Source organism: Haematobia irritans, chromosome 5 (genome assembly GCF_050003625.1).
Source record: "Haematobia irritans isolate KBUSLIRL chromosome 5, ASM5000362v1, whole genome shotgun sequence".
Taxonomy (NCBI): domain Eukaryota; kingdom Metazoa; phylum Arthropoda; class Insecta; order Diptera; family Muscidae; genus Haematobia; species Haematobia irritans.
In genome coordinates this window covers 48,187,094-48,205,058 of record NC_134401.1, presented here as the reverse complement: position 1 = coordinate 48,205,058, position 17,965 = coordinate 48,187,094, and the positions used below count along the sequence as shown (strand labels likewise).

At 34.1% G+C, this 17,965-nt stretch overlaps 3 protein-coding genes and 1 long non-coding RNA gene across 10 annotated transcripts in view; 1 reads left to right on the top strand and 3 right to left on the bottom strand.

Moving 5' to 3' along the window:
* The window catches only part of unc-104 (kinesin family member unc-104), a 174,509-nt gene extending 173,623 nt beyond the window's left edge, over positions 1 to 886 (bottom strand). For 4 of the 7 annotated variants that reach the window (XM_075313048.1, XM_075313052.1, XM_075313053.1 and 1 more), the window contains exon 1: positions 318 to 886. The gene's annotated coding sequence lies outside the window, so the exon portion shown is untranslated. The remainder of the gene's footprint in view (positions 1 to 317) is intronic. The other 3 variants (XM_075313055.1, XM_075313056.1, XM_075313057.1) reach the window with 1 other exon arrangement.
* Positions 887 to 4,050: 3,164 nt separating this feature from the next.
* On the bottom strand, positions 4,051 to 4,738 carry LOC142240966 (uncharacterized). The gene is made up of 2 exons (XR_012723442.1): positions 4,474 to 4,738; positions 4,051 to 4,408 (listed from the first exon to the last, which is right to left on the bottom strand). It is a non-coding gene; the product is annotated as an uncharacterized LOC142240966 (long non-coding RNA).
* Positions 4,739 to 5,292: 554 nt separating this feature from the next.
* Sps2 (Selenophosphate synthetase 2) lies at positions 5,293 to 7,439 on the top strand. The gene is made up of 2 exons (XM_075310350.1): positions 5,293 to 5,534; positions 6,108 to 7,439. Exon 2 carries the CDS (start codon positions 6,119 to 6,121, stop codon positions 7,259 to 7,261), a length of 1,143 nt encoding a protein of 380 aa, XP_075166465.1. The 5' UTR covers positions 5,293 to 5,534; positions 6,108 to 6,118; the 3' UTR covers positions 7,262 to 7,439.
* A 2,310-nt stretch (positions 7,440 to 9,749) lies between these two features.
* Positions 9,750 to 10,911, bottom strand: Sod2 (superoxide dismutase 2). The gene is made up of 3 exons (XM_075310604.1): positions 10,754 to 10,911; positions 10,100 to 10,563; positions 9,750 to 10,039 (listed from the first exon to the last, which is right to left on the bottom strand). The coding sequence occupies exons 1-3, from the start codon at positions 10,789 to 10,791 to the stop codon at positions 9,897 to 9,899; spliced, it is 645 nt and encodes a 214-aa protein (XP_075166719.1). The 5' UTR covers positions 10,792 to 10,911; the 3' UTR covers positions 9,750 to 9,896.
* Between the last annotated feature and the right edge of the window lie 7,054 nt (positions 10,912 to 17,965).

Here is a 17,965-nt window from a genome sequence, read left to right as displayed (position 1 = left end):
ACACATCAAAAATTGTACATTAGGATATGAAAAATGCTGAAATAAATTTTGTGAGAAAAGCAAAACAATCAATCCTTAGAAATTCATATGTATGGACACCGGATACAATCCACAGTTACAAAAATTGCCATCTCTGCCGCAAAACTTATAGAATAAGTGAGAAAGAGAAGGATTGTCATTCCTAAGTGGAATGTGGAATATATAAGAGATCCAGCCATCAAAGGAAAATTGATTTTTCACCAAGGCAAAAGGGAAAAAAATTCCAAGAAATTTTATAAAATTCACTATTTGATAACAACTAGCAAGTATATGCTTACCTTATTGTTGATGAAAAAATTATAAAATTCCGTAATTAAGGTTTCAGGCTTTTTCACAGTATTTTTAAACTTTTGTTTCAAGATTCGATAATAGTACCAACTAAATTTTGTAATATATCAGTTTTCACTTTTTTGGATTTAGTTGTTACTTTCTATTCTATTTCACTTTTCCACAGTTACCCCTTTATTGCTTTGGTTATTTCAACATTTATTTGCCACAATATTTTTGATTTTTTGATGGAAACTTTTTTGTTAGTTAAGAACCGTCGTTACCATAGACCGTTTTCAACAACGCAATTCTACGTTCTGGCCAATATTGTCCATATCCTTTTACTCGTTTATTGATGTTCGTAAGTCCTTTGGAACTCAAGAAAATTCACGATTTTCTTCTAGTTTTACAACAAAACTTCACACAAAGCAAGGAGTATTGTAACAAGTGCATACTTCCCTTCCCAATAAAATCCACATTTGCTCGTTATTTTGTATTCAAATACTGCGCAAGTCCTTTCTTATTGGAATACAAGCAGGCACCCATGGACTACAAAGTGCTCCATAGACAGCTGATAATCTGTTGTTTATATTTTTGTTTTTATGAAACCAAGAGCTGCCAAATGGTGAGTAAGGTCGCCAAAGCTACCAGATTTTTGAAGTAAAACGAGAGATAACTATAGGCGATTGGCGTCACAATTTCAAACACATAAATGTCGTTTGTTGGTAGGCGTACAGAAAAAAGCCGGATAAGAAAAACTGACGGCGTCGAAAAAAGTCAGCGTGTCTGGAAAAATACATGAAAAACAATCCCATTTGGAAAGTCGAAAATTGTTCACCAATATACCTTTCACAATTTTAAGGAGAGTAACAATGTTTTCAGCACTTCATTTCCCTTTTTATTTAAATAAATGATAATTAGTTAGTTGCGCTTGACGTTTTACAAAATATAAAATGGCTCTTCTAAGAATAGTGATAGCAAAATACTTTCATGTACATTTTGTACTTTTTGATATGCTTCCCCCATCACAGTTGTCGATTTTTGTAGCGACATTTGCGATCTGTGGTAGCGATTGGGATGAAATGGAACTTTGAAATGCTGGCAGGGATGTAAATTGATACTTGTAACTCAACATCATTCTTTTATTAATGCAAAAATTATGTTAAATGTGATGCGATAGTCGTTTAAATTTTATATTTATAAGAATGTATTAATGTTTAATCATAAAAATAAACATCGAGTTTTACTTGACCACAATGATTCTTTTACAACTATCTTAAAATGCACTGTTTCTGATAGTTTGAGGGGGCTCTTGTGGGTGTCGGCCAAAATCCTAGTTTACGAGAATTTCGTGTCTAGTGCGACGTAGTATAACAGCCTTTTTCGGTATGTCGAACGAGCTCTATCGCTCGACTGAAATGGAAACAAACAGCTGAATTTATAACCAAAAATCAGCCGTTTCTATGCATACCACGTCGCACTAGACACGAAATCCTATGCCATTCTAAAAACAGTAAAAAATATCCAGTAAAAACTGGCAAGAGAGTAAGACTGTATTTTACACTCTTTGCTTAAAATTGCTGAAAAGTACACGAACGGTATCCAGTAACTATTTGCACATTGGAAATTTCAGCTGCTAAAACATTGAAAACAAAAAACTAATCCTGTATATTCCCTGCCAACATTTTTTGAATTTGGGGGCGCTTCTGAGAATCCCCAGTACGTCGAAAACAATCATATACGATATCAAAAACTCGTCGGAAAAGCGCCGTCACTATTGAGAAGTTGTACCACGCCAAGTTACTACAAAAAGGTTTCGCATGAGTGCAATTATTAGGTGCCTTTATAGATCAATTTAGAACGACGCCAAAAAGAGACCCTCCAAACAATCAGAAAAAGCACATTTTAAGATAGTGGTAAAAGAATCATTGTGGTCGAGTAAAACACGTTTGTTTAGATATTTATTAATTTGATTAATCATTTACAAATTCTTAAAAATATAACATTTATACCACTATCACATCACATTTAACATAATTTTTTGCATTAATGATGATGTAGAGTTACAAGTAGCGAGTTACATGTTGCAGTGTCTATCAGCCAGTGTTTTTATTCGATGGAGGCAGCGTGTCTGTAAAATATTTGAAAAACAATCACTTTATTCCATTTGGAAAATCAAAAATTGTTCACCAATATACCTTTCACAATTTTAAGCGTAAAATCTATGTTTTCAGAACTTTATTTTCGTTTTTATTTAAATAAAATATAATAAGCTGGTTGCGCTTGGCGTTTCACAAAAAATAAAATGGCTTTTGTAAAAGTAGTGATGGCAAAATACATGTATGAAGTACATTTTGTACTTTATGATATGCTGCCCCCCCATCACAGTAGGATGGTTGTAGTGACATTTACGAGTCTGTGGTAGCGATGAAGATGAAATGGAACTTTGAAATGCTGGCAGGGTTTAACTTCGAATCGTAGTTGCCGAACATATACATTGTATTGGTACTTCGTTTGTTATCAGTAACCAGCTGGCAACGTATGCTATGGTCTGCAAGATTTTACTGGGAAAAAAACTCTAGCAAAAACTTGCAATTTCTCTAATAACTGTCAAATGTAGTCTCTCTCCGGCTCTCTTTTGCTGGCGTTTTGGTGTAAACGAACGACTTCCAGTAAAAATTTGTAATAATTATCAAAAACTATCGGGTTCTCGAACGGAGCTATTATTACATCTGTGGCGGACGCTCTAATTCCAATTTTAGGGAAGTGCATTTAACAACCGGGTCGTATATATATGCAGCTGTGGGCAACACTATCCATAGACCAAAAAAATATAGAGACATCCCAATAAACACAAACGTTTGAAAAATACTAAAATTCAATAATTTTTCAAACATTTTTTCAAAGGATTAGGGTAATAATCAAGTTGAGAAATTGTTGATAAAATTGCGTTCTCAACAAAAAACAGACATTACCCTCAACAGTAAAATTCAACACAACAGCAATAATTTCTCAATTGTAATCCTCAAATTGAAATGCATCGCTACTCAATAATTTCTCAAACAGTTTTCAATGTGATAAAAATAAAAAATTAGGATTGTTGCGAATACTTTCAAACCACAATTTGTATGAAAGTCAATCCTAGTTCTAACTGAAAGTCAATACTAAATTTCTAGAGATTTTGTAAATTTTATTATTTTTTTCGTTAACAAATATAATAATCTTAAAAATAACATTAATAATATATAAAAATAATAATATAATACCAATCAAAATGTAATTATCTTATTAAACGTATTAATAAATAAAACTATGAATACAACTTTAAATACCTTAAACATTTTTACATGTATAATTCCATTTCCTCCATAATGTTGGTGTCAAATAACTATTAATTAATATGCTGGCAATTTGAAATAATTACTATCGAGGAACTTGCTGGCTTGTGTGTTAGAATAGATTCCAGCAAGAGGAAATCACAAAATATCAAACTGATGACGGGATGTAAATTGATGTAATGCACATTTCCATCCAGAAGTTCTTGATATAGGAATTGCTGCACTTTGTTTTAATTGGTTGCACTTTGTAAGTTTTCTGAAAACTTTTCTTTGTTGTTCCCTTCATCGGTTTTTCATCGGCCAACATCTTCCAAGAATATACCCCCCAATGATTTTAGTTTTCTGCAAAACAATCGAGTTTTGTGATTTCCATTATGTTTTCATTTCACTTTTTATTTTGACTTACCAATTTGTATTTCTTCCAATTGACCACATACTTCGTGATTTCCTCAAGAACGTTGGTGTTACAAAATTGTTGTTATTAAAATACTGGCAATTTTCAGGAACTTGATGACCAGATAATTGGAATAAATTTCCAGCAATTTCAATTCACAAAATAACAAATTAAACTGATGATGCGATGTAAATTAAACTATCGATGTGATGCGAATTATCATCCAGTAGTTGTTGATATGGAAAAGCATAAATACCAAGTTTTTTTGGTTGCACTTTGATTTATGGAAACTTTCTCTTCTCGATAAGCCATTTTTCATCGGCCAGCCTCTTAATGTGTCCAAGAATCAGCATCCAAATATTTTAGTTGTCTGCAAAGAGATTTGATTTTAGTGACTTCCTTAAAGTTTTCATTTCGTGTTTTAGTTTTACTTACCAATTATTATAAGCAATTTCAATTGATTATTAAAAAATTTCCACATTTTTGTATTTCTTCCACGAACTTTGTTGTCCAAAGTAGTATTGAAAACCATGTGGTTTTTTCGTTGCATTTCAGGGTAGTATTTTGTCAAAGTTTTCTCCAATTATCTTCAACACATTTTCAAAGTTTTCGTCAACATTTTGCCAAATTGGTTGTAATTCGCAAACAATTCGAAGATGTATTGAAGATGAGCTGTTTCAAGTCAAGTTGAATTTATGTTGAAAATTATATTTACACTCAAACTGAAAAGGTGTTGCATTTGAAAAACGCTAATCCTGTGTTTATTGGGATACCTTGATAATTCACCATGGTTTTGTTTATTTGCAGTGCGCAGTCATTCCACTCAATTGCGCAGTCAAGTGACTCAATTTATTTTTGGAAAACGAGAATAACCTATAAATTAGTCAATTTGCATTACAAAAAAGGTGTGGATGAATAGTATTTTATAAACTTTCACAATATTTGGTGTTTCAACGAAAGAACAAAGGAAAGAAAACGAATTAAAGCCAAATTATAAAATCACTCAATTGCATACGAAAAAGAGCCATCTACGGTGTGCAGACAAACTACAGCGCTGTGAATTCACTTGAGATGTCTATACCTTCCTTGGTCTATGCTCAATTGCGCAGTCAAGTGACTCAATTTCTTTTTGGAAAACGAGAATAACCGTATAAATTAGTAAATTTGCATTACAAAAAAGGTGTAGATGAATAGTATTTTATAAACTTTCACAATATTTGGTGTTTCTACGAGAGAACAAAGGAAAGAAAACAAATTAAAGCCAAATTAAAGAATCACTCAATTGCAGACGAAAAAGAGCCATCTACGGTGTGCAGACAAACTACAGCGCTGTGAATTCACTTGAGATGTCTATACCTTCCTTGGTCTATGCACTATCTCCCAACCAGCTGTATCATATTTAAAATTTCTCTTTCGTTGAAGGCTCATTGTTCACCCGATAAGCAAGTGGAGATCGCTACATAGTGCTGTGAATTTTGAATTCTAATAATTCCAGGGTAAGTTTTTGCATCATAAATCTCAAGTGAAATTCCACAATAGATAAATATTTAGCAAACCAAAGGAAATAAAAATCATTTTTGTCCTATCAATGATTCAGTAATTAACATTTCTCCCGCATATTAGGTCAAATAAATTTTTTTTTTTAATATAAATTACTTGTATCAAATTTCTACCAATTAAAAATTTATAGACATCCTCTTGTTAGTTATCGGTATGATCTCTGGCCTTTCCTAAGCTTTCGCTTCATTAACATTGGGGATAGAAAACATATCTGTATATGTACACTGGTTAATTTCGATTATATGTGTATGGTTGTATATGGAAAGCAGGTTCCAAGGTTGTCTTTAATGTCAAATAAAAACAATGTCACGCGGTATGATCACTATGGGTTTTTGGGATATCTCTTCAGATTATTCTTCAAATGTTTGTACAGTCTTAAGTGTTTCGTTGACGAAACCATAAACTGATAATATGCTTTAATTTGAATACAAAGTTCTCATTGCAGAGATGATTTATTTAGATATTAGAATTATATGGTAACTTATTTTGAATTTTCTTTTTTTTTACAGTACTATTCGAGATGTTCAAACCTGAAGCACACGGCTTAAGGCCGGACTTCCAATTAACAAAATTCTCAACTTTACGTGGGTGAGGCTGTAAAATACCCCAGGATACTTTAAACAAGTATCTATTGGGAACAGAAATTTTAACAGTCAACAAACCGAAAGATAAGAAGACAAATGAACACGACGATTATATTGGATCTGGCATGGATTGTGCAGTGATACCTTTAAAAAAACATACAGATTTGCGTTTAGTACAGACTGTGGATTTCTTTTATCCTTTGGTCAATGATCCATACACGATGGGAAAAATTGCATTGGCAAACGTGGTGAGTGATGTTTATGCTGTAGGTGTTACAGATTTGGACAAATTGGATATTGTTCTGAGTGCGCCAACGGATATCAGCGAGGAGGAAAGGAACATCATTATGCCTTTGATTACTTTAGGCTTTCGAGATGCCGCTAGCGAAGCGCAATGTAAACCTTATTTTAAAAACTCGGTTATTAATCCATGGTGTATGATTGGAGGCATTGCATCTGCTGTAGTTAAAAGAGAACAAGTTATTATGCCCAGCAATGCAAAGGCTGGTGACCACTTGGTTCTTACAAAACCTTTGGGTACCCAATTGGCCACCAATGCCTATCTATGGCTTTACGACAAAACTGAGAAATATACGGAATTGATTAAACATTACACGGAAGAGGAGATCATTGCTACTTTTAAAATGGCTGTTAAGTCCATGACCTATCTAAATCGAAACGCTGCCCTTCTAATGCACAAATATCAAGCCCATGCTGCCACCGATGTTACCGGTTTTGGTCTTATAGGTCACGCACAAAATTTAGTCGAATTTCAAAAAAATAATCTACGATTTGTAATCGAGAAATTGCCAATTTTGAAAAATATTTTGGGATTTGCCGAGAAGCTCAACTACACTAATGCAAAAATCAGATCAGGAAAATCTGTTGAAACATCTGGTGGGCTTTTAATAGCCATGCCTGCGGAAGCTTCATTCGAATATTGCAAGGAATTCAATGCCATGACAAATGGAGAACAAAATGCCTGGGTTGTGGGCTATGTTGAGAAAAATCAGACAAAAGAAGCGGTGCTTAGCGAAAGTGTGCAATTGTTAGAAGTAGAATTGCCTGTTGACTGTTAAAATTGTAAAAAAAAAAATAGTTTTTATGCTCAGTGCTGGTCGTCGGAACTTATGACGAGCATTTCATAAAGATAATCACATATCGGGAAATGGTCTGACAATTTTTTTCCAACGATCGCATTGAGGTATTTTTTTATATATTTAAATAAACAATTTCCATAGAAAAGTGAAATGAAAATATTTTTCAAGTTTTATTTTATTTAATTTTTTTTTATAATTTCTTTCATTTGATTTTTATAATGAAATGCAAAAGGGGTAATGTTTTTGTAGATTTGACAACTCTAGGACCAAAAAAGGACCTCTGGTCCTCAAATGCAACCAGCTTAAATCCTTGATAACAACCGGCCTCTTAGTGTCGAGGATCTGGACCGGGGAACTTTTCCAGCACCTGTGAGTAGACGCCAGACAAAACATTCTGAATTTCCCCCCACTTGTGCCTTGGAACAATACCGTCCACTGCTCCTCTGTTGACAATCGCCATGACAAGACTGTTGTTTGGCACTGACCCTGCCAACATTTTTGAATTTGGCGGCACTTCTGGGAATCCCCACCACGTCAAAAATAATCGTATACGACGATTGAGAAGTTGTACCACTCCAAGTTACTACAAAAAAGTTTCGCATGAGTGCAATTATTAGGTGCCTTTTTAAATAAATTTAGAACGACGCCAATAAGAGCCCCTTCAAACAATCAGAAAAAGTGCATTTTAGGATAGTTGTAAAAGTATCATTGTTGTCAAGTAAAACACGATTGTTTAGATGTTTATTAATTTGATTAAACATATATAAATTCTTATAAATATAACATTTATACCACTATCACAACACATTTAACATAATTGTTTGCATTAATAATAGAATGATGTTGAGTTACAAGTGGCAGGTTACATGCTGCAGCGTTTATCAGCCAGTGTTTTTATTCTCGATGGAGGCAGCGTGTCTGGAAAAATATCTGAAAAATGGCTATAGCCCCTAGCTAAAAATTAATAGACTGAACTTATAGGTTCAATTAAAGTTTCACAATCCATTCTAGAAAAATCGATATTTTTTGAAAATATTCCAGGGCAAACGTTTCAGATAAGCATTTCGGATCGGATCACACCTTATGAAGTCATGCAAATTCAGTGCAACGGCTGTTCCATTTTGTTCCAATTTTGCACAACTCACAGACCAACTGAGAACTTTTTTAGCTGGGAAGTTCATATTACAGTCATCGCTTCTCCGCCAATTTTGCACAACTCCCAGACCCAAAAAGAACTTTTTCACTAATTTTTTGGCGACGCTTTTTTAATATATGCATTATTAATATATGCATTTATGAAAGAATAGTTTTAATATCAATTAATATTTTTATACCCTCCACCATAGGATGGTGGGTATATTGACTTTGTCATTCCGTTTGTAACACATCGAAATATTGCTCTAAGACCCCAAAAAGTACATATATATTCTGGGTCGTGGTGAAATTCTGAGTCGATCTAAGCATGTCCATCCGTCCGTCTGTTGAAATCACGCTAACTTCCGAACGAAACAAGCGATCGATTTGTAACTTGGCATAAGTAGTTGTTATTGATGTAGGTCGGATGGTATTGCAAATGGACCATATCAGACCACTTTTACGTATAGCCCCCATATAAACGGACCCAAAGATTTGGCTTGCGCAACCTCTAAGAGAAGGACATTTCATCCGATCTGGCTGAAATTTGGTAGATGGTGTAATTATATATAGCCCCCATACAAACCGATCCCCAGATTTGATCACCGGAGCTTCTTGGAGGAGCAAAATTCTTCCGATCCGGTTTAAATTTGGTACGTGGTGTTATTATATGGTCTTTAACAACCATGCGAAAATTGGTCCATATCGATCCATAATTATATATAGCCCCATATAAACCGATACCCAGATATGACCTCCGGAGCCTCTTGGAGGAGCAAAATTCATCCCATTCGGTTGAAATTTGGTACGTGGTGTTAGTATATAGCCGCTAACAGCCATGCAACAATTGGTCTATATCGGTCTATAGTTGTATATAGCCGATCGCCAATTGTTTAATTAATTAAGTTTAAACGGCACAATGGAATGTGCTATCATATTAATGATGGAAGCCTCGATTTGCATACGAACCGATATGTTATAGCAAATTGAACACCGGAGTTCCTAAACCACTAATTCTATTTTTATAATATGATATTTTAATAATATCATATTATAAATATTATAATATTTTTATAATATCCCTCTATTGCCAGAAGGTAGCAGTTATCATTGGTTACATCAGCAATCTGACGAGGTCTTATAACGCACCGGGTTAGTCTAACATAAATGTAATTCCCAGATGTGTTCCGTACAAGTGGTATGCTTATATCAAGGGTTTGTGCAACACTTTTTAAAAATGTGTTAATGGTTACTATAATAACTTCATCAGAGTCCCGTCCACAGGACTCTAAAATCCACACAACTTCAAAATATATTAAATAAAAACAAAAGCTTTATGGTAATTTTATCATAATGGTTTTTATTCTTTAGAATGATCACACAATGGTTTTACAAAGATTATTACTCTACATGTTATGCTAAACTGTTACTAACAGTGTTCAATATTCGGAGATGCCCATTACAGTTGGTCCACAACTGTTTACTTGGCAGCAGCAAAACGTTTGGAGATATCATTCCAATTAGCAATATCCCAGATGGCCTCTACATAGGAGGGACGCAAGTTTTTGTATTGCAAATAGTAGGCATGCTCCCAGACATCAATACCAAACAATGGTACTAAACCTACATAATTAAAAAAAATTAAGAAACCTTCTCAGGGATATTTGCTAAAAATTTTCTTACCAGTGCTAGCTTCCAATGGATCTTGATTTGGCATGGCAACAATTTGCAATTTTTGAGTTTTCTTATTGTAGCCCAACCATCCCCAACCAGATCCTTGGACAGCAACAGTCAATGCGGTCATTTCCTTTTTGAAGGCATCCAAACTTTTCCATTGGGCTTCAATGGCACTTTTCAAGTCAGCTGAGGGTTGTGTCTTTTCACTGGTCAAGTTTTGCCAGAAGATCGAATGATTGATGTGGCCACCACCATTAAAACGCAAAGCGGGAGCCAAAGAGATAATTTTAGTAACGTCATTTTTGCTTTGGGCCTCAGCCAATTGCTCTTCGGCAGCATTCAAATTATTGACGTAGGTCTGATGATGTTTGGTGTGATGCAATTCCATTATCTCACGGCAGACAATGGGCTCCAAGGCAGCATAGTCATAGGGCAATTTGGGTAAGGTGTGTTTGCCACGAACTGCATTCCTAAAAGTTAAATAAAATTTGTAGCTTGTTAATCTACATGTATAGTATATACACAGTGTATAGTGTATCGGCTTTTAGGGCTTCTATGATTTATGTAATCATTATATCCCTTTTGTTTCGATTTTTTTAAAACATCGTTTTACTATAGTTAAAAAACTCTATACTCTTGGTTAGATATATTTCAACTTACTTGGCTACATTGCTGACATTACGGCTGAGGGCAAACATTTTTCCTTTATATCCCCGATTTACTTGCGACCGGTAATCTTCAACAAAATCTTCAAACTGCACGAACAACAAATTCTAAATTTGCCCAGTTCTGTTCAGTGTTGCCACGTATATTTTTCGGTTTACCCTACAAGGCAAAAAAGTTCCCTACTTTCCCATACATTTGCCAGAAAAAAAACAAATCTCTACAATTTCCCCTACAATATTATATATTTTTCGGTTTTCGAGTTAAAAATCGTTTTTTTTGCGATTACTTTTCGAGAAATGATAAAATTATAAATAAAAACAAACATTTCTTAAAATCTTAAAACTGCACAAACAAAAAATTCTAAACTTTTTTGACAAAATCATGACGGCGTTCAAATTGTATACTGGTGGCGGAAATAGCCGGGGTACAAATAAATGACGGTGTGTAGAAAAAAAGACGTTGGCCGTTTTTACACTAATCGTAGTACTGCCAGCCTATAATTGTAGAATATGAAACGAATACAAACACATGGATATTGCATATTACAGTAATAACGGCTTTTGCCGAGGGTATGCTGCGTTATTATAGTCGATATTCGCATTAAAATTGTATGCAAAATCTAAACATAAAGACGCCAACAGGATTTTCCCTAAAAAACATGGCCACTCATTTCTTACAGTTAAGGTGGGTATTAAGTTCGAATTTAGCCGCTAAAAATAAATCTGTAAAAGCAGTATAACCTTACAAGTTTATTGGAAATTTGTATTTTAACTTGACGGGGCATGATCTAAAGCATCAATTGAAAACGTTTATTTCATTTAAATCAATTATTAAACAAAAGTAACCGTTATACTACATATTTAGCTAGATTTAAAAAGAAAACAATTTTTTGTGATTCAATCACGAAATTAATAACCTTAAAAAAATTTTCAATTTTTTTCGCCACTTTTAATTAATTTTTAGCTAATTCATTTAAAAACTTAAGGAGGGTATTAAGTACGAGTTTAACCGCTATAATACTTTTCTTTAATAATACATTTTAAAGAATATAAACTTTCTAAAAAGTTTCTTTGGGTTATTCCCCATCAAGTTATATTGAAATTTACATTGAAGAGGTGTAATTTTATGCTTCTTTAATGATTTATTTTTGATTTTAGCGGCTAAGCTCGAACTAAAGTGAACCACTATGAAGGAAAAATTAGGTTTATTTGGAAAAAATTAACTAAAATATTTCACTAACTGCAAATTGGAGACATTTTATTATACCCTCCACCATAGGATGGGGGTATATTAACTTTGTCATTCCGTTTGTAACACATCGAAATATTGCTCTAAGACCCCATAAAGTATATATATTCTGGGTCGTGGTGAAATTCGAGTCGATCTGGGCATGTCCGTCCTTCCGTCTGTTGAAATCACGCTAACTTCCGAACGAAACAAGCTATCGACTTGAAACTTGGCACAAGTAGTTGTTATTGATGTAGGTCGGATGGTATTGCAAATGGACCATATCGGTCCACTTTTACGTATAGCCCCCATATAAACGGACCCCCAACTTGGCTTGCGATTGCTCTAAGAGAAGCACATTTCATCCGATCCGGCTGAAATTTGGTACATAGCGTTAGTATATGGTCTCTAACAACCGTGCAAAAATTGGTCCATATCGGTCCACTTTTACGTATAGCCCCCATATAAACGGGCCCCCAAATTTGGCTTGCGATTGCTCTAAAATAAGCAAATTTCATCCGATCCGGCTGAAATTTGGTACATGGTGTTAGTATATGGTCTCTCACAACCATGCAAAAATTGGTCCACATCGGTCCATAATTATATATAGGCCCCATATAAACCGATCCCCCGATTTGGCTTGCGGAGCCTCTAAGAGAAGCAAATTTCATCCGATTCGGCTGAAATTTGGTACATGGTGTTAATATATGGTCTCTCACAACCATGCAAAAATTGGTCCACATCGGTCCATAATTATATATAGCCCCCATATAAACCGATCCCCCGATTTGGTTTGCGGAGCCTCTAAGAGAAGCAAATTTCATCCGATTCGGCTGAAATTTGGTACATGGTGTTTGTATATATATTCTTATATATACCCCATATAAACCGATCACAAGATTTCAACCCCGGAGCATCTTGGAAGACCAAAATTCATCTGATTCAGTTGATATTTGGTACGTGGTGTTAATATATGGCCTCAAACAACCATGCAAAAATTGGTCGAAATCGGTTCATAATTATATATAGGCCCTATATAAACCGATCCCCAGATTTGACCTCCGGAGCCCCTTGGAAGAGCACAATTCATCCGATTCGGTTGAATTTTGACGCGTGATGTTAGTATATGATATCCAACAACCATGCAGGAATTGGTTGTTGGATATCCTCCTGTGCCTTTTGGAGAAGCAAAATTTATCCGATCTGGTTGAAATTTGGTACGTGGTGGTAGTATATGATATTTAACAACCATGCCAAAAGTGGTCCATATCAGTCCATAATCACATATAGCCCCCATATAAACCGATCCCGAGATTTGGTTTTGGAGCCTCTTGGAGGAGCAAATTTCAGTTGAAATTTGGTACATTGTGCTAGTATATGGCCGTTAACAACCATGCCTAACTAGGTCCATATCGGTCTATAGTTCCATATCGGTCTATATATCACACAAAAATTGGTCCATATCAAGTTCATAATTGTATATAGCCCCCCATATAAGCGACCCCCATATTTCAATTCTGGCTCCCTACGTACCGTGCAAAAGTCCATATCGATTCGTAATTATTTGAAGACTTACCTACACATACCTTTTTGTCTAATATATACCACGTATGGACTAACTCACAATTTAGAAAACGATTTAAGATACCACAACCCAATTAATTCGATTGTGGATGACAGTCTTTCGTAGAAGTTTCTACGCAATCCATGGTGGAGGGTACATAAGATTTGGCCTGGCCGAACTTACGGCCATATATACTTGTTTTTATTTAAAATATTTTTCCTATTGTTAAAAAACTTTCATATTTTTGTAGAAAAAAAATTAACTAATTTGTGTTTGTATTTCGAATTATATACTTCATTTGTATACAACTTTTGGAAAAATTGAAAGTTCTTCTAAAGGAACAACTTTAAAAGCACTTCCATAAATGCCCTCCCACAGATGTTCTTTATTTTAACTACTTAGGAAATTCTTTTGATTCAGTTTTTTAAAACTCGATTTTTAAGAAATTTTAAATTATTTTGTTTCAAATAGATTAAAAAGAGAGTAAGAATTAATAAAATGGTACAAATTTTTTAAATTTTATTGAAAAAATTCTAAATCCATTCTAGAAAAATTGCAAATTTTTTAAATATATGTGTATAAAGTTTTTCCGGTTTTTAGTTCAATTTACTAACGTACGCAAAAAAATATTAGAGTAAAGGAAACTTTTTTGTAAACAAAATAATTTCATGAACTAAAATAATGTTATATTGGCTTTAGTGAAATAGAGGGTTTACTTTTTTTTGAGTGTATTTTAGTTAAAATTTTCTTGATAAACCTACATTTTGTTTCGTAGTGGGCTCACTTTTTTGGGTGTGAGAATGTTACGAATTGCAAAAAGTGTCCTGAATTAAAATATACCTAATCTTTCGTATTAGTTGTGATATTGATTATATTCAATACGATCAATGTCAAATCGTGAGTCATAATCTTTCAAAAATATAAACAATGGATGGCAAACTGAATGCTTGGGCTATACACCGAAGTTGGGAATCATATTTCAAAAACGTAGCCAACGAAGTTTTCTCTCGAGATGCAAACCACAAAAAGTTTCCAATTTGGGTCATTATACCCAAAATGTTGCGACATGCACAACCGGAACAATTGTACCTGAAGCATTCTAATGCTTTATGTCAAACCAAGTTAAAATGATACAGGTTAAAATGGCATAATGGTTAAAAGATATTCGCTTGCCTGAAAATCCGTTTCTTGCACGTGACTGATTTTAGTTACGGATGTGGCACAAATGCGATTGCAGTTCATTGAAGTCCATTGGATATAATAATTTTCATAAATTAACAACAGTTATTTGAAGATTTCAAATTATTAAAACGATGATGTTCGCAAGACAATTAGAGAAACAAACAAATTATGTAGTATGTGAGAGAGGCTCAGACGTCATTCATTCACCTCCATTCCTTTCCCATTCGACATTGTTGTCACGAATTGTGACGACGTGCCTTCTTAGACTTAGCAGAAGAACAGATGAATGAGTGCACATCAAATTACGCAACTCTTCCATAAGTACCTATTGGCTGAAAACATTGTAAGCAACGATGGTTAAGATCATAAAGCACGAACCCCATTAGGAGATCCGTATTTAGTCAAGATGCTACCAAAAGCGCAAATATAGATGTGTATGTGTGTGTTCGATCAAAAGAAGAAGGCCCTAACTAACCAAGATTCTACGCAGTCGCTGCATTTGGGGCCAAAACACGTGATATATCATCGTCACCATATATACGCCACATTTAAGTCATTCAACATATCCATGTAGATGGATGCTTACTTTTGGTTGATTTGCTGGCTGGGCCATACAAACAAAAGCTCTCCATGAATCATGAATATGACATGATGACGTGGAGCTGTCCTTCATATGATGCCAAGCAATTCATTATTGCTTCCAATTTTTTTTTTTTTGTTTTCTGCCACGCTTTATTTCTTACCCCCTGAAGTTCATATAATCTTTAGCAGCATTATGCGTTTCTGTTGAACTCATATTTCAAGAGATTTGGATCTATGTCGTTGTGGTGTTGGTGGTGGTCAAATGTGGTCTTCTATGATGGTGATGATGTATGGCATGCATTTTGTGATCTCCACTTTGCCATTGACATTAAGAGCAGTAGCTCGCGCACAGCTCATGTAAAATTTTACATTCACATCATCTAACACCAACAGTCAAGTCAGTCCCTCTTATGTTGTGATCACTTTGATTGTTCTTTGGTTCGATCAATGCCATAACAATTTTTTCCTATGCTACTTTTAAATAGGCATTTTAATGCTGTAATTATTTGGAACATTGTTATTAATGGTCATTGGAAGAGTTATTTGGTTTTTGTATTCATCAGCTTTCAATTTATATTAATTTGGGATATAATTTTATGGCATATTATTGAAAAGCTACAAAGTTGACTTGTTGTGAAAAATTCTCAAGCTAAAAATGCGGCTTCTTTAAAAATGAAGATATTTTGAGGAAGCAAGTAAACTTTAAATCCAAGTTTAAATTGCGAACAGATAAATGTCAATTAAAAACAAGTATATACGGCCGTAAGTTCGGCCAGGCCGAATTTTATGTACCCTCCACCATGGATTGCATAGAAAATTGTACTAAAGACTGTCATCCACAATCGAATTACTTGGGTTGCGTTAACACTTGCCGATGGCAAGGTATCTTAAAACTTCTTAGCACCGTCTTCTCAATTGTAATGTTAGTCCATACGGGGTATATATTAAACAAAAAAGACCGATTAAATACGTATATAATTCAGTTTGGCAATATTAAAATAAAATTTTAACAACATTTTCTACAGAAATAAAATTTTGACAAAATTTTCTATAGAAATAAAATTTTGACAAAATTTTCTATAGATATAAAATCTTGACAAAATTTTGTATAGTAATATAATGTTGACAAAATTTTGTATAATAATAAAATGTTGACAAAATGTTCTATAGTAATAAAATTTTGGTAGATTATTTTTGGGGATCGGCTATGTATAACTATAGACCGATATGGACCAATTTTGGCATGGTTGTTAGCGGCCATATACTAGCGCAATATACCAAATTTCACCACGTACCAAATTTCAACTGCATCGGATGAGCTTCGGAGGTCAAATCTGGAGATCGGTTTAAATTGGGGTTATATATAATTAAGACCGGTATGGAACAATTTTTGCATGGTTGTTAAATAGATACCATATATTTAATAACACCACGTACCAAATTTCAACCGGATCGGGTGAATTTTGCTTTTCCAATGGGGCTACGGAGGTCAAATCTGGGGATCTGTTAATAGGGGGCTACATATAATTATGGACCGATATGGACCAATTCTTGCATAGTTGTTAGAGACCATATACTAACACCATGTACCAAATTTCAACCGGATCGGATAAATTTTGCTCCTCCAAGAGGCTCCGCAAGCCAAATCTGAGCGTCGGTTTATATGGGAGCTATACGTAAAAGTGGTCCGATATGGCTCCATTGGGCCAACCTGTTATCATTATTTTGAAGACCGAACTGTGACCTTGCGTTTTTTCTGACCACAATGATAGCTCACGCAACCGTACAGTGTATAAACAATTTAGAAGAAACTGTTAACAAGTTTTAAGATATCTTGCCATCGGCAACTGTTACTACACAGAAAAAATATCACCAAAATATTTCCAATTAAAAAGTTAATTCAAGTTGAAATTTTTTTCCATTAATAAATTAATTTATACAATTAACTCTTTAATCATGATAGAAACATTAAGTTAATTAAGTCAATGATTGAAAAGTTTAAAATGTTTAATTAAAAAATTAATTCACACAAAAATTTTTTTTTCTGATTGAATCACCAAATTAATTGATCCAATTAAATTAAAACTGTGATTGATACTAATTAAACTGTGATTGATACTATCATTTTCGTGATTGAAGACATTTCAATTAAAAAATTAATTGGATCAATTAATTTGGTGATTGAATCAGAAAAAAAAAATTTTGTGTGTACAATCCAAGTAATTCAATTGTGGATTACAGTCTTTAGTAGAAAACATTCCCTTACCTTACTTCAAAGACGGAGAGACGCAAAAAAAAAAACAAAACGGCCGTAATTTTGGCCAGGCCGAACCTTATAGACCCTCCACAATGGATTGCGTAAAAAGTTCTACTAAAGACTGTCATCCACAATTGAATTACTTGCACCCAGAAAAAAGTGCCTTCGAAACTAAAGGAAAAAAGTTAATCGATTTCCTTGAGCCATTTTATTTCCATTAAGTTAAATTTTTGTGTGAAATAATGAAATTTACTTGTTTTAGTAAAAAATACCTAAACTGAAAATAGTTTGGAATAGTTCATTAACTTGAATAAGGCATGGAATTTTACTAATACTGTTTTCTTCGCGGGATATAAAAATTTACTACTGAACAAGAAAATTTTATTCACTGATA